The sequence below is a fragment of the Panulirus ornatus genome, chromosome 4 (assembly GCF_036320965.1).
Source record: "Panulirus ornatus isolate Po-2019 chromosome 4, ASM3632096v1, whole genome shotgun sequence".
Classification (NCBI taxonomy): domain Eukaryota; kingdom Metazoa; phylum Arthropoda; class Malacostraca; order Decapoda; family Palinuridae; genus Panulirus; species Panulirus ornatus.
Window position 1 is genome coordinate 50,161,476 of NC_092227.1, and position 17,709 is coordinate 50,179,184.

The window sequence follows — 17,709 nt, forward strand, 5'->3', positions numbered from 1 at the left end:
AAGGGGTAGAGGATGTGTGGATCTGGTGTTTGCTTTGAAGAATGTATGTGAGAAATATTTAGAAAAACAAGTGTATTTGTATGTAGCATTTATGGATCTGGAGAAGGCATATGATAGAGGTGATAGAGATGCTCTGTGGAAGGTGTTAAGAGTATATGGTGTGGGAGGTAAGTTGCTAGAAGCATTGAAAACTTTTTATTGACATTGTAAGGCATGTATACGAGTAGAAAGAGAGGAAAGTGATTGGTTCCCAGTGAATGTAGGTTTGCGGCAGGGGTGCATGATGTCTCCATGATTGTTTAATTTGTTTATGGATGGGGTTGTTAGGGAGTTGAATGCAAGAGTTCTGGAGAGAGGGGCAAGTTTGCAGTCTGTTGTGGATGAGAGGGCTAGTGGCTGATTCAGGTGAGAAACTACAGAAGCTGATGACTGAGTTTGGTAAAGAGTGTGAAAGAAGAAAGCTGAGAGTAAATGTGAATAAGAACAAGGTTATTAGGTCCAGTAGGACTGAGGGACAAGTCAATTGGGAGGTAAGTTTGAATGGAGAAAAACTGGAGGAAGTGAAGTGTTTTAGATATCTGGGATTGGATTTGGCAGCGGATGGAACCATGGAAGCAGAAGTGAGTCACAGGGTGGGGAAGGTCCGAAGGTTCTTGCAGCATTGAAGAATATGTGGAAGGCGAGAACATTATCTCGGAAAGCAAAAATGGGTATGTTTGAAGGAATAGTGGTTCCAACAATGTTATATGATTGCAAGGCATGGGCTATAGACAGGGTTGTGCGGGGGAGGGTGGATGTGTTGGAAATGAGATTTTTGAGGACAATATGTGGTGTGAGGTGGTTCGATTGAGTAAGTAATGAAAGGGTATGAGAGATGTGTGGTAATAAAAAGAGTGTGCTTGAGAGAGCAGAAGAGGGTGTATTGAAATGGTTTGCAAGGAAGAGAGTGAATTGGAACGATGTGGTATACCGGGGTCGATGTGCTGTCAATGGATTGAACCACGGCATGTGAAATGTCTGGGGTAAACCATGGAAAGTTTTGTGGGGCCTAGATGTGGAAAGGGAGCTGTGGTTTCGGTGCATTCTCCATGACAGCTAGAGACTGAGTGTGAATGAATGTGGCCTTTGTTGTCTTTTCCTAGTACCACCTCGTGCACATGCAAGGGGAGGGGGTTGTCATTTCATGTGTGGCGGGGTGGCGACAGGAATGAATAAAGGTAGCAAGTATGAATTATGTACATGTGTATATACATGTATATATATGTAAAGGCAGACAGTATGAATTATGTACATGTGTATATATGTATATGTCTGTGTGTGTATGTATATATGTATACATTGAGATGTATAGGTATGTATATTTGCGTGTGTGGATGTGTATGTATACACATGTATATGTGGGTGGGTTGGGCCATTTCTTTCGTCTGTTTCCTTGCGCTACCTCGCTAATGCGGGAGACAGCGACTAAGCAAAATAAATAGATAAATAAATAAATAATAATGTCTGTGTATGTATATATATGTATATGTTGAAATGTATAGGTAGGTATATGTGCGTGTGTGGACATGTATGTACATGTATGATTGGTTCTCAGTGAATGTAGGCATGTACATGTATGTATATACATGTGTATGTGGGTGGGTTGGGCCATTCTTTTGTCTGTTTCCTTACGCTACCTCGCTAATGCAGGATTCAGTGACAAAGTATGATAAGTTGATGGAGAGAGATGGGTGATTATTGGTGCATATGCACCTGGGCATGAGAAGAAAGATCATGAGAGGCAAGTGTTTTGGGAGCAGCTGAATGAGTGTGTTAGTGGTTTTGATGCACGAGACCGGGTTATAGTGATGGGTGATTTGATTGCAAAGGTGAGTAATGTGGCAGTTGAGGGAATAATTGGTATACTTGGGGTGTTCAGTGTTGTAAATGGAAATGGTGAAGAGCTTGTAGATTTACATGCTGAAAAAGGACTGGTGATTGGGAATACCTGGTTTAAAAAGAGAGATATACATAAGTATATGTATGTAAGTAGGAGAGATGGCCAGAGAGCGTTATTGGATTACATGTTAATTGATAGGTGTGCAAAAGAGAGACTTTTGGATGTTAATGTGCTGAGAGGTGCACCTGGAGGGATTATCTTGTGGAGACGAAGGTGAAGATTTGTAGAGGTTTTCAGAAAAGAAGAGAGAATGTTGGGGTGAAGAGAGTGGTGAGATTAAGTGAGCTTGGGAAGGAGACTTGTGTGAGGAAGTACCAGGAGAGACTGAGTGCAGAATGGAAAAAGGTGAGAACAAAGGAGGTAAGGGGAGTGTGGGAGGAATGGGATGTATTTAGGGAAGCAGTGATGGCTTGCACAAAAGATGCTTTTAGCATGAGAAGCGAGAGAGATGGGCAGATTAGAAAGGGTAGTGAGTGGTGGGATGAAGAAGTAAGATTATTAGTGAACGAGAAGAGAGAGGCATTTGGACGATTTTTGCAGGGAAATAATGCAGATGACTGGGAGATGTATAAAAGAAAGAGGCAGGAGGTGAAGAGAAAGGTGCAAGAGGTGAAAAAGAGGGCAAATGAGAGTTGGGATGAGAGAGTATCATTAAATCTTAGGGAGAATAAAAAGATGTTTTGGAAGGAGGTAATTAAAGTGCGTAAGACAAGGGAACAAATGGGAACTTCAGTGAAGGGGGCTAAAGGGGAGGTGATAACAAGTAGTGGTGATGTGAGAAGGAGATGGAGTGAGTATTTTGAAGGTTTGTTGAATGTGTTTGATGATAGAGTGGCAGATGTGGGGTGTCTTGGTCGAGGTGGTGTGCAAAGTGAGAGGGTTGGGGAGGATTATTTGGTAAACAGAGAAGAGGTAGTAAAAGCTTTGTAGAAGATGAAAGCCAGCAAGGCAGCGGGTTTGGACGGCATTGCAGTGGAATTTATTAAAAGAGGGGGTGACTGTATTGTTGACTGGTTGGTAAGGTTATTTAATGTATGTATGATTCATGGTGAAGTGCCTGAGAATTGGTGGAATGCTTGCATAGTGCCATTGTACAAAGGCAAAGGGGACAAAGGTGAGTGCTCAAATTACAGAGGTATAAGTTTGTTGAGTATTCCTGGGAAATTATATGGGAGGGTATTGATTGAGAGGGTGAAGGCATGTACAGAGCATCAGATTGGGGAAGAGCAGTGTGGTTTCAGAAGTGGTAGAGGATGTGTGGATCAGGTGTTTGCTTTGAAGACTGTATGTGAGAAATACTTAGAAAAGCAAATGGATTTGTATGTAGCATTTATGGATCTGGAGAAGGCATATGACAGAGTTGATAGAGATGCTCTGTGGAAGGTATGAAGAATATATGGTGTGGGAGGAAAGTTGTTAGAAGCAGTGAAAAGTTTTTATCGAGGATGTAAGGCATGTGTACATGTAGGAAGAGAGGAAAGTGATTGGTTCTCAGTGAATGTAGGTTTGCAGCAGGGGTGTGTGATTTCTATATGGTTGTTTAATTTTTTTATGGATGGGGTTGTTAGGGAGGTGAATGCAAGAGTTTTGGAAAGAGGGGCAAGTATGCAGTCTGTTGGGGATGAGAGAGCTTGGGAAGTGAGTCAGTTGTTGTTCGCTGATGATACAGCGCTGGTGGCTGATTCATGTGAGAAACTGCAGAAGCTGGTGACTGAGTTTGGTAAAGTGTGTGAAAGAAGAAAGTTAAGAGTAAATGTGAATAAGAGCAAGGTTATTAGGTACAGTAGGGTTGAGGGTCAAGTCAATTGGGAGGTAAGTTTGAATGGAGAAAAACTGGAGGAAGTAAAGTGTTTTAGATATCTGGGAGTGGATTTGGCAGTAGATGGAACTATGGAAGCGGAAGTGAATCATAGGGTGGGGGAGGGGGCAAAAATTCTGGGAGCCTTGAAGAATGTGTGGAAGTCGAGAACATTATCTCGGAAAGCAAAAATGGGTATGTTTGAAGGAATAGTGGTTCCAACAATGTTGTATGGTTGCGAGGCGTGGGCTATGGATAGAGTTGTGTGCAGGAGGATGGATGTGCTGGAAATGAGATGTTTGAGGACAATGTGTGGTGTGAGGTGGTTTGATCGAGTAAGCAACGTAAGGGTAAGAGAGATGTGTGGAAATAAAAAGAGCGTGGTTGAGAGAGCAGAAGAGGGTGTATTGAAATGGTTTGGGCACATGGAGAGAATGAGTGAGGAAAGATTGACCAAGAGGATATATGTGTCGGAGGTGGAGGGAACGAGAAGTGGGAGACCAAATTGGAGGTGGAAAGATGGAGTGAAAAAGATTTTGTGTGATCGGGGCCTGAACATGCAGGAGGGTGAAAGGAGGGCAAGGAATAGAGTGAATTGGATCGATGTGGTATACCGGGGTTGACATGCTGTCAGTGGATTGAATCAGGGCATGTGAAGCGTCTGGGGTAAACCATGGAAAGCTGTGTAGGTATGTATATTTGCGTGTGTGGACGTATGTATATACATGTGTATGGGGGTGGGTTGGGCCATTTCTTTCGTCTGCTTCCTTGCGCTGCCTCGCAAATATATATATATATATATATATATATATATATATATATATATATATATATATATATATATATATATATATATATTTATATATATATATATATATTTTCCCTGGGGATAGGGGAGAAAGAATACTTCCCACGTATTCCCTGCGTGTCGTAGAAGGCGACTAAAAGGGGAGGGAGCGGGGGGCTGGAAATCCTCCCCTCTCGTTTTTTTTTAATTTTCCAAAAGAAGGAACAGAGAATTGGGCCAGGTGAGGGTGTTCCCTCAAAGGCCCAGTCCTCTGTTCTTAACGCTACCTCGCTAATGCGGGAGATGGCAAATAGTTTGAAAGAAAGAAAAGAAAGATATATATATATATATCCCTGGGGATAGGGGAGAAAGAATACTTCCCACATATTCCCTGCGTGTCGTAGAAGGCGACTAAAAGGGAAGGGAGCAGGGGGCTGGAAATCCTCCCCTCTCGTTTTTTTTTTTTCTTTTTCTTTTTTTTTTTTTCCAAAAGAAGGAACAGAGAAGAGGTCCAGGTGAGGATATTCCCTCAAAGGCCCAGTCCTCTGTTCTTAACGCTACCTCGCTATCGCGGGAAATAGCAAATAGTATGAAAAAAAAAATGGTTTGGGCACATGGAGAGAATGAGTGAGGAGAGATTGACCAAGAGGATATATGTGTCGGAGGTGGAGGGAACGAGGAGAAGAGGGAGACCAAATTGGAGGTGGAAAGATGGAGTGAAAAAGATTTTGTGTGATCGGGGCCTGAACATGCAGGAGGGTGAAAGGAGGGCAAGGAATAGAGTGAATTGGAGTCATGTGGTATACAGGGGTTGACGTGCTGTCAGTGGATTGAATCAAGGCATGTGAAGCGTCTGGGGTAAACCATGGAAAGCTGTGTAGGTATGTATATCTGCGTGTGTGGACGTGTGTATGTACATGTGTATGGGGGGGGGGTTGGGCCATTTCTTTCGTCTGTTTCCTTGCGCTACCTCGCAAACACGGGAGACAGCGACAAAGTATAAAAAAAAAAAAAAAAAAAAAATATATATATATATATATATATATATATATATATATATATATATATATATATATATATATGTAATATATATATATATATATATATATATATATATATATATATATATATATATATATATATATAATATATATATATATATATATATATATATATATATATATATATATATATATATATATATATATATATATATTACAAGAGGAGTTGGGTTTGAGTGGAGAAGAGCTGGAGGAAGTGAAGTGTTTTGGGTGTCTGGGAGTGACCTTGGCAGCGGATGGAGCCATGGAAGTGGGGTTGAACAAAGTTGGATATGTTTGAAGGAGTGGTGGTTCCAATAATGTTGTATGGTTATGGGGCATGGGTTGTGGATGGGGTTGTGCGGGGGAGGGTGGATGTGTGGGAGGTGGGATGTTTGATGACAATGTGTGGTGTGAGGTGGTTTGGTTGAGTGGGTGGTGGGGGGGGTGGGAGAGATGTGTGGTGGTGGAATGGGTGTGGTTGGGGGAGCAGGGGAGGGTGTGTTGAGGTGGTTTGGTCACGTGGAGAGAGTGAGTGGGGAAGGATTGACAGGGATGATATATGTGTCAGAGGTGGATCGAGACTTGGACATGCAGGGGGGTGGGGGGGCGTGCGGGGGATGGAGTGGGTTGGAGCAATGTGGTGTACCGGGGTCGACGTGCTGTCAATGGATTGAGCCAGGGAGTGTGAAGCGTCTAGGGTGGGCTGTGGAAAGTTTTGTGGGGCCTGGGTGTGTAGGGGGAGCTAGGGACTCAGTATGAACAAATGTGGCCTTCGTTGTCTTTTCCTAGCGCTACCTCACTTGAGTGGGGGTGCTGTTTCATGTGTGGTGAGGTGGCAACGGAAATGGAAGAAGGCAGCAAGTATGAATATGTACATATGTATATATGTATATGTCTGTGTATGTGCTGTGGTTTCAGTGCATTATACATGACAGCTAGAGACTGAGTGTGAACGAATGTGGCTTCTGTAGTCTTTTCCTAGGGCTACCTCGAGACGACTGTGATTTTCAATGTGTTTAAGGATATATAAGCAGTAGAGGAATTCAAAGACTTTGGAAATAATATTAGCTGTCAAAGCAGTAGGATGATAGAGGGGTCAGAACGGTCACCCTTCTTAGGGATGGGATGTATCAAAGCATGCTTTCAAGGAAAAGTTTTGGTTTTTAAACAGAAACAAAACAAATGAGCAAGCACAGGTTTAAGTTCAGGGGCACACTCTTTCATTACACAGAGATGGATGCCATTGGGACCATAAGCCTTCCTTGTATCCAGGTGAGAAGTGCTTTTTAGACAGTCTGAAAAGAAATTATGGGAAGAGGCATAGGATTAGTAAAAGGAGCATCTGAAGGTGAAGGAATGTTAGAGTCATCCAAAGTGGAGTTAGAGGAGAAACAGGAAGAATTGAGAGTTGCTTTGTCTATGGGAAAGACAGAAAGGGAAGGTAGAGGGACAGAAGTTGTTTGAGATACCCTTAGCTGAAAACCAGAAAGATGTATCAGTAGATGAAGAAGAGAGGTTATTGCACTTCCTTTGAATGAAGGAACACTTTGCCTCACGGATAATGTGGTTGCAGTGATTATGGGCAATGATGAAAGCTGAATAGGAGCCAAAGGAAGGAAAGTTTTTTCCAAGCCCAGTATGCCTGAGCCCTTGCCTGAATGGCCTCAGAACAGGAATGGTTGAACCATGGATTGGATGAAGAGGTCATCTTGGAGGAAGAAGAGGTAAAAGTTTCCATTCCTGCAAGAATTACCTCTGTTATGCGTTAGGTGGAGACAGAAGCAAAACCACATAAGAGAGTAATTTATCCAAGGAAAGTCAGAAAAGAAGTAACACAAGTTATTCCATTCAGCTCTTCTGAAGTGCAAGTTTTTACACTTAGAAGGGGCTGCTGGAGGGGAAGGTGCCATTAGAATAGATACTTTCATGAGAGAGTGATCAGAAGCACCAATTGGGGAAGAGATTGTGTATTTACAAGGGGATGGACTAGAGGTGAAAAACAAATTCAGAATATATGGAGAATGGTCACAACAGTCAGGAATATGGGGAGGGTGGGAGATAATTTGCTCTTAAATCATTGAGAATGGAGAGTGTGAGGGCTTCAATTCCTCCACCATCTGTGTGGAAGGAATTCAACCATTCCCTATGGCAAACATTGAAATCCCCGAAGCAGAGGATCTCAGCTTGTGGGTAAGAGGAGGTCATAGTCTCATGGCAGGAGTTTAGAGTCTAATAAGGATATAAAATTTGTAGTATTAGGAGAGAAATAGGCGAAAAAGAGGAAAAGTTTGGAAATAGGGAGACAGACCTTCAGCCACAAAGCATCAAACTTTGGGGACTCAAGATCCATGAGGCATGCAACAGGTGTGTTGATGTTGGAATAAGCACAAACACCACCTTTGAACCAGAGTTGTGAATGGAAGTTAGAGTTAGATATGAAAAAGGGACGAGTGAGAACATCATTACACAACTGTGTATGTCTCAGACATAAGTAAGATATCAGGAGAGGTACTAAACAGATTGTGTTCAATTGAGGATAGATTACTAGAGACACTACGAATGTTGGTATAAGTGAAGAGAAAAAGAGGAAGGTCTAACACATATGGGAAGGTCATGGGAGGGGCCGGTACTGCAACTGCCAAAGTCCTACCACTCACTGGCAATAGAGTCAGATACATTCACCCCTCCAATAGTTAATCTACGGACTTCTCTTTCTTTTTTCATCTTGTCCTCTTTCTAAAACCTTTCTGCCTTTAAAAGTCATATCTACCAGTACCCTTAAAGTGAATGAGTCATGTACAGCTAGACATCTACTATGTGTATATGTTTACCAAAATCATTACTTTTTGATGGTGTTACTGGATTCCACCTGCATCCATCCAGTTCCTGCTACAGGCCATAGCACAGTCTTGCAGCAGCAGGAACCCCTGGGAAAGGGGTCCTGGGGTTTAACAATAATAATAATAATGATAATTTTTTTTTTTTTTTTTTTTTTTTTTTTTTTATACTTTGTCGCTGTCTCCCGCGTTTGCGAGGTAGCGCAAGGAAACAGACGAAAGAAATGGCCCAACCCCCCCCATACACATGTATATACATACGTCCACACACCCAAATATACATACCTACACAGCTTTCCATGGTTTACCCCAGACACTTCACATGCCTTGATTCAATCCACTGACAGCACGTCAACCCCGGTATACCACATCGCTCCAATTCACTCTATTCCTTGCCCTCCTTTCACCCTCCTGCATGTTCAGGCCCCGATCACACAAAATCTTTTTCACTCCATCTTTCCACCTCCAATTTGGTCTCCCTCTTCTCCTTGCTCCCTCCACCTCCGACACATATATCCTCTTGGTCAATCTTTCCTCACTCATCCTCTCCATGTGCCCAAACCACTTCAAAACACCCTCTTCTGCTCTCTCAACCACGCTCTTTTTATTTCCACACATCTCTCTTACCCTTACGTTACTCACTCGATCAAACCACCTCACACCACACATTGTCCTCAAACATCTCATTTCCAGCACATCCATCCTCCTGCGCACAACTCTATCCATAGCCCACGCCTCGCAACCATACAACATTGATGGAACCACTATTCCTTCAAACATATATATATATATATATATATATATATATATATATATATACATATATACACATATATATATATATATATATATATATATATATATATATATATATATACATATTTTTATATTCTTTTATTATACTTTGTCACTGTCTTCCACGTCAGATGAAAGAATGGCCCAACCCACTCACATACACATGCATGTACATCATGCATGTACATACACGTCCACACACACACATATACATACCTATACATTTCAATGTATACATATTTATACATACACAGACATATACACACATACACTTGGACATAATTCATACTTGGTGCCTTTATTGATTCCCATCACCACCCCACCACACATGGAATGACAACCCCCTTTCCCCACATGTGCGTGAGGTACCACTAGGAAAAAGACAACAAAGGCCACATTCGTTCACACTCAGTCTCTAGCTGTCATGTATAATGCACCGAAACCACAGCTCCCTTTCCACATCCAGGCCCCACAAAACTTTCCATGGTTTACCCCAGACGCTTCACATGCCCTGGTTCAATCCACTGACATTACGTCGACTCCGGTATACCACATCGTTCCAATTCACTCTATTCCTTGCACGCCTTTCACCCTCCTGCATGTTCAGGCCCCGACCGCTCAAAACCTTTTTCACTCCATCCTTCCACCTCCAATTTGGTCTCCCACTTCTCCTCGTTCCCTCCACCTCTGACACATATATCCTCTTTGTCAATCTTTCCTCACTCATTCTCTCCATGTGACCAAACCATTTCAAAACACCCTCTTCTGCACTCTCAACCACACTCTTTTTATTACCACACATCTCTCTTAACTTTTCATTACTAACTCAATCAATAATAATAATAATAATAATAATAATAATAATAAGGTGGAGGGAACGAGGAGAAGTGGGAGACCAAATTGGAGGTGGAAAGATGGAGTGAAAAAGATTTTGTGTGATCGAGGCCTGAACATGCAGGAGGGTGAAAGGAGGGCAAGGAATAGAGTGAATTGGATCGATGTGGTATACCGGGGTTGACGTGCTGTCAGTGGATTGAATCTGGGCATGTGAAGCGTCTGGGGTAAACCATGGAAAGCTGTGTAGGTATGTATATTTGCGTGTGTGGACGTATGTATATACATGTGTATGGGGGTGGGTTGGGCCATTTCTTTCGTCTGTTTCCTTGCGCTACCTCGCAAACGCGGGAGACAGCGACAAAGCAAAAAAAAAAAAAAAAAAAAAAAATAATAATAATAATGATAATAATAATTATTCCCTGGGGATAGGGGAGAAAGAATACTTCCCACGTATTCCCTGCGTGTCGTAGAAGGCGACTAAAAGGGAAGGGAGTGGGGGGCTGGAAATCCTCCCCTATCAGTTTTTTTTAATTTTCCAAAAGAAGGAACGTAGAAGGGGGCCAGGTGAGGATATTCCCTCAAAGGTCCAGTCCTCTGTTCTTAGCGCTACCTTGCTGATGCGGGAAATGGCGAATAGTATGAAAGAAAAAAGAAAGAATAATAATAATGATAATAATAATAATAATAATTCATTTGTGCCTATGCATCATCTTACTTTTTCTTTTTAATATGAATATGTAAATTATTTTTTCAAAATGCAATTAACACCACATAATGAACCTTACACCAATATCACCATTACAGCAAGTTTTTTTTTAGATATGTTCAACAGCTAGCTTATAAATGTTTATAATTATCATAATAATCATAAGATTTGCAAATTTTTTCTTACTGGTACATGTTTTTCTTTTAAAAGACTTTGTTCATAACCGATCGCCCTATTATATCTATTACACCAAATAATACATCTTTATCAATATTGCCATTACAGTGAGTCATTTGAGATGTAGACAATCACTTGTGTATAACAATTCATAATGGATACTGGTGTGCTGTGGTGTGGAAAGTAAGCCCCACTGAAGCTGAGATATATGGTATAGCCAGATAATGCACAGGAGAGGTTGGTGCAAGTTCCTAACCTAAAATATGCTTAAGGACCCAAAAGTAGATTTTTGATCATCACCTACTGTATCCAGCATTCACCTTCATAATTTTTTTTGGAAAATGTATATTGTGACATACATTCATGAACGTTAATTCTTTCATTCTTTTTTAATTCTCTTTATTTTCTTCCAAGATGGCCATGACTGGAGCAAGTATTCCCCATGCCATGTCATTCACTGTGATTTTTGGGGGGGAATTTTAAAAACATTATTCAATGAACATTGTTCCAACAAATCAAACCAACTGAGTTTTGTCAGCATTGTATACCATGTATTGTCTGATCACAAACCAAATATTGTAAACTCCACAGAAAATGATGAGCTTACCATTCAAAGAAATGATATTTTCCTGCTTACCATTCAAAGAAATACCACTTTCTTGAGATTTAAAATTTTTCATAAGTTGTAATATTTCATTTCAGATGTTTTTAATTTTCTAATTAATTTTTTTCTTGCCTGAGTATGATTTTACCATATCAACTGTCTCTTTGTTCACGATCAAGTTAATTCAGTTGGAATCATTTGCACTGAATGTCACTGCAGGACTTGGACAAAATGGCAGAATTTAAGCAAAAATCAAAAAACAGTGAGAAAATAAGGAATTCTCATTGGAATATCCTGACATGAGGAACATACTGGATTCTGAGGTGGGAGGAATAATGAAAGATTCTGGAATCAAAAACAGCAGTAGGCCATAAATGTCTTGGGCCAGGATAAGAGAATGTGTTACAATGGTTTTAGTGTTTGACACACATGAATGAAGCTCAGCCCACATCTGAAATTGTAAAAAAATTAAACTTGTATGAGCAAAACTTCTCATACTGGGTCTGTGCGAATTAGGAAAAAGGTGTCTATATTTTTGGACTGTTTGACCAGTAAAAAAACAAAAAAAAGGGGTATGCCTGAAAAGTTTCTAATCAATTAGGCCCAAGAATTAAGAAATGGTGCTATGTTGCTAAGTGATAGAAAAAAAAAACTTTGCAGAAATTAAAACAAAAGGTAACATGGCAAAAACACTGTATCCCCCCATTCTTGCCTGTGAATGAAAACAATGACCATTACTGGACACTTACTAACATATTCATCCATGTTGAAGGTCTTGACATATTTAAACGATATTTTGCCAGCCTTGTGATACTGCACTAGCTTCCTGTAAGTACCAAGTGGAGTACTGCCTGGAAAAAAAAAATCATTATGCATGTAAAATGTTTTTACAAAAATATGGCAAAATCATATCGAGTACTTCCTGAAAATATATTTCAGCATATGAATTAAATAAGTTACAAATAGTGAAAACAAGTTTTTTCAATTTTCATTTAACTGCATAAAAATGTTTGGAATAAGGAAAGAAAAAATTTATTTGTAAACATACATACACCCTGAATAAAGGCAGCAAGTATGAATTATGTACATGTGTATATATGTATAAGTTTTGTATGTATGTGTACGTATATGTTGAAATGTATAGGTATGTATATGTGCGTGTGTGGGCGTGTATGTATATACATGTGTCTGTGGGTGGGTTGGGCCATTCTTGCGTCTGTGCTACCTCGTGCTACCTCGCTAACGTGGGAGACAGCGACAAAGTATGATAATAAAAAATATAAAGAAATATACACCCTGCATATAGTTTTGTACTCTTAATATGACCTTGAACAATGACTTTGGCCTCCAAAATTATGCCAGATGTAGAAATGTGTTCAGTAAATGTGGTTCAAATGTGGTTAATATATATTCACCAGGTCTTCAGATACTGTGTACCCAAGTATGTAGTAGCCTTGTGTACCCAAGCACTGAATTATACATGATAACCTTGACCTATGGCCTTCAAAAATTCTTCAGATTTTAAATTTTTTATGTAATATATCACTTTACAGATTTAGTCATTATATATTCACGGTCGTGAGATAATGTGTGTACTAGCATTTAATAGCCATTTTTTCACATGATCTTGCAACCTTGATCAATGACCCAACATAACCAAATATCATTCATCTGTAGAACCCTGTATGAAGTACAGGTACACCACCGATTTTCAGGCACTCTTGATTTGAAAGCCTTGCCAGATTAATCATTTTGCCGGACCAACTGTGGTCATGTAATAATAATTCATCAGCACACCTCTAACCCACTGATTATACATCTCCCATGTGTTTAAAGTATACCATGAACTGCTAATAATTGAAATTAAACAAATATTAAATGTTTGAGCACCCTAAGATGGTAAGTCTGTCCTTAGAGTGTTTAAATCCTGTGGGGTCTTCTTCATCTTCTGTTGTTAGTGTTTTCCTAGGTGTGCATCACCAGAATAATGCAGTTTCATCTGCATTATACACCTGCTCAGGACTGAGGTGCTTGTCAGCTACAAGTTTCGCAAATTCATCCACATTCTTGGCAGCTCCTTCGCGGTTTGCAGACCGCTTTTCTCCGCACACTTTATTCAAGGAAATTCCATGACGCTTCTTGAATCTTTGAAGCCATCCTTCGCTACAGTCACGCTCATGTAATTTAAGTTCTTTAGGAAACAACTTAGCCTGGTCCATTATCATGCTACCTGACAAGTCCACTCCATCACTCCAACACTGTCGAAACCATTCCACCATCACTCGATAGTGCTCAGTATTCTTACCATCTTTCATAGTTTTTCTAATCGTCATTTGCTTCTTGGCAATGTTGTCTGCATAGAATTTCAGTATTTTCTCCCTTTGCTTATTTGTATCACAAAAAGTTGATGAACCAATACTGTAGATGTTACACAGCTTATGCACCGAAACACCACGGTCCATTTTTTCAACAATTTTACTTTATCTTGGATCGATATGGACTGGTATTTACATTTGACACCATGACTGACACTCTCATATGTCTTAGAAACCAAAGCTAGGGTTAGATTTAAGCAAAATAAGGTAAGACTCTCACAGAATTGCGGTATCACCACCAACAAGTGGAGTGTAAAGAATGTAAATAAGTGCACCCTACACACAAGGCCATCTGTGGCTGCCCAGTAGACTAGTCTGGTGGACGCGGTAATTTCAAGTTCCCTCATGTAATTTTGTCCGGACTAAAGGTGCCGAACCATCAGTTGCCAGAAATTCGGTGGTGTGCCTGTATATGACAGCTCTCCTGCCAAAGGAGTCTCATTGCCAAGAAAATCAATGTTAATTTTGAGTAAAAAATGTAGCCAAAAGTGTCCTCAATTTGATATAATAGTTGATACCATAAAGGAACTAGAAAACCTTCATATTTATTATCTATTTATTATGCACAATCGCTGTTTCCCGCGTCAGCAAGGTAGTGCAAGGAAACAGACGGAGAATGGCCCATCCACTCAATATATATATATATATATATATATATATATATATATATATATATATATATAATCCTTGAGGATAGGGGAGAAAGAATACTTCCCACGTATTCCCTGCGTGTCGGAGAAGGCAACTAAAAGGGAAGGGAGCGGGGGGCTGGAAATCTTCCCCTCTCATTTTTTTCTTAATTTTCCAAAGGAAGGAACAGAGAAGGGGGCCGGGTGAGGATGTTTCCTCAGAGGCCCAGTCCTCTGTTCTTAACGCTACCTCGCTGAGGCGGGAAATGGCGAATAGTATGAAAGAAAAAGAAAGATATATATATTTCTTTCTTTCTTTCTTTCAAACTATTTGCCATTTCCCGCATTAGCGAGGTAGCGTTAAGAACAGAGAACTGGGCCTTTGAGGGAATACCCTCACCTGGCCCAATTCTCTGTTCCTTCTTTTGGAAAATCAAAAAAAAACGAGAGGGGAGGATTTCCAGCCCCCCGCTCCCTCCTCTTTTAGTCGCCTTCTACGACACGCAGGGAATACGTGGGAAGTATTCTTTCTCCCCTATCCCCAGGGAATATATATATATATATATATATATATATATATATATATATATATATATATATATATATATATATATATTTTTTTTTTTTTTTTTTTTTTATACTTTGTCACTGTCTCCCGCGTTTGCGAGGTAGCGCAAGGAAACAGACGAAAGAAATGGCCCAACCCCCCCCATACACATGTATATACATACGTCCACACACGCAAATATACATACCTACACAGCTTTCCATGGTTTACCCCAGACGCTTCACATGCCTTGATTCAATCCACTGACAGCACGTCAACCCCGGTATACCACATCGCTCCAATTCACTCTATTCCTTGCCCTCCTTTCACCCTCCTGCATGTTCAGGCCCTGATCACACAAAATCTTTTTCACTCCATCTTTCCACCTCCAATTTGGTCTCCCTCTTCTCCTCGTTCCCTCCACCTCCGACACATATATCCTCTTGGTCAATCTTTCCTCACTCATTCTCTCCATGTGCCCAAACCACTTCAAAACACCCTCTTCTGCTCTCTCAACCACGCTCTTTTTATTTCCACACATCTCTCTTACCCTTACGTTACTCACTCGATCAAACCACCTCACACCACACATTGTCCTCAAACATCTCATTTCCAGCACATCCATCCTCCTGCGCACAACTCTATCCATAGCCCACGCCTCGCAACCATACAACATTGTTGGAACCACTATTCCTTCAAACATACCCATTTTTGCTTTCCGAGATAATGTTCTCGACTTCCACACATTCTTCAAGGCCCCCAGAATTTTCACCCCCTCCCCCACCCTATGATCCACTTCCGCTTCCATGGTTCCATCCGCTGCCAGATCCACTCCCAGATATCTAAAACACTTCACTTCCTCTAGTTTTTCTCCATTCAAACTCACCTCCCAATTGACTTGACCCTCAACCCTACTGTACCTAATAACCTTGCTCTTATTCACATTTACTCTTAACTTTCTTCTTCCACACACTTTACCAAACTCAGTCACCAGCTTCTGCAGTTTCTCACATGAATCAGCCACCAGCGCTGTATCATCAGCGAACTACAACTGACTCACTTCCCAAGCTCTCTCATCCCCAACAGACTTCATACATGCCCCTCTTTCCAAAACTCTTGCATTTACCTCCCTAACAACCCCATCCATAAACAAATTAAACAACCATGGAGACATCACACACCCCTGCCGCAAACCTACATTCACTGAGAACCAATCACTTTCCTCTCTTCCTACACGTACACATGCCTTACATCCTCGATAAAAACTTTTCACTGCTTCTAACAACTTTCCTCCCACACCATATATTCTTAATACCTTCCACAGAGCATCTCTATCAACTCTATATGTATATATATTTTTTTCTTTTTTTTTTGCCGCTGTCTCCCGCGTTTGTGAGGTAGCGCAAGGAAACAGACGAAAGAAATGGCCCAACCCACCCCCATACACATGTATATACATACGTCCACACACGCAAATATACATACCTACACAGCTTTCCATGGTTTACCCCAGACGCTTCACATGCCCTGATTCAATCCACTGACAGCACGTCAACCCCGGTATACCACATCGCTCCAATTCACTCTATTCCTTGCCCTCCTTTCACCCTCCTGCATGTTCAGGCCCCGATCACACAAAATCTTTTTCACTCCATCTTTCCACCTCCAATTTGGTCTCCCTCTTCTCCTCGTTCCCTCCACCTCCGACACATATATCCTCTTGGTCAATCTTTCCTCACTCATTCTCTCCATGTGCCCAAACCATTTCAAAACACCCTCTTCTGCTCTCTCAACCACGCTCTTTTTATTTCCACACATCTCTCTTACCCTTACGTTACTTACTCGATCAAACCACCTCACACCACACATTGTCCTCAAACATCTCATTTCCAGCACATCCATCCTCCTGCGCACCACTCTATCCATAGCCCACGCCTCGCAACCATACAACATTGTTGGAACCACTATTCCTTCAAACATACCCATTTTTGCTTTCCGAGATAATGTTCTCGGCTTCCACACATTCTTCAAGGCTCCCAGAATTTTCGCCCCCTCCCCCATCCTATGATCCACTTCCGCTTCCATGGTTCCATCCGCTGCCAGATCCACTCCCAGATATCTAAAACACTTTACTTCCTCCAGTTTTTCTCCATTCAAACTCACCTCCCAATTGACTTGACCCTCAACCCTACTGTACCTAATAACCTTGCTCTTATTCACATTTACTCTTAACTTTCTTCTTTCACACACTTTACCAAACTCAGTCACCAGCTTCTGCAGTTTCTCACATGAATCAGCCACCAGCGCTGTATCATCAGCGAACAACAACTGACTCACTTCCCAAGCTCTCTCATCCCCAACAGACTTCATACTTGCCCCTCTTTCCAAAACTCTTGCATTCACCTCCCTAACAACCCCATCCATAAACAAATTAAACAACCATGGAGACATCACACACCCCTGCCGCTAACCTACATTCACTGAGAACCAATCACTTTCCTCTCTTCCTACACGTACACATGCCTTACATCCTAGATAAAAACTTTTCACTGCTTCTAACAACTTGCCTCCCACACCATATATTCTTAATATCTTCCACAGAGCATCTCTATCAACTCTATCATATGCCTTCTCC

The 17,709-nt window shown here is 41.0% G+C and overlaps 1 protein-coding gene across 2 annotated transcripts in view; it reads right to left on the reverse strand.

Moving 5' to 3' along the window:
• The window catches only part of Oscillin (glucosamine-6-phosphate isomerase Oscillin), a 122,367-nt gene that overhangs the window by 47,982 nt on the left and 56,676 nt on the right, over positions 1–17,709 (reverse strand). For both annotated transcript variants that reach the window (XM_071694601.1, XM_071694610.1), the window contains exon 3: positions 12,273–12,374. In XM_071694601.1, coding sequence (XP_071550702.1) covers positions 12,273–12,374 — 102 coding nt within the window. The remainder of the gene's footprint in view (positions 1–12,272; positions 12,375–17,709) is intronic.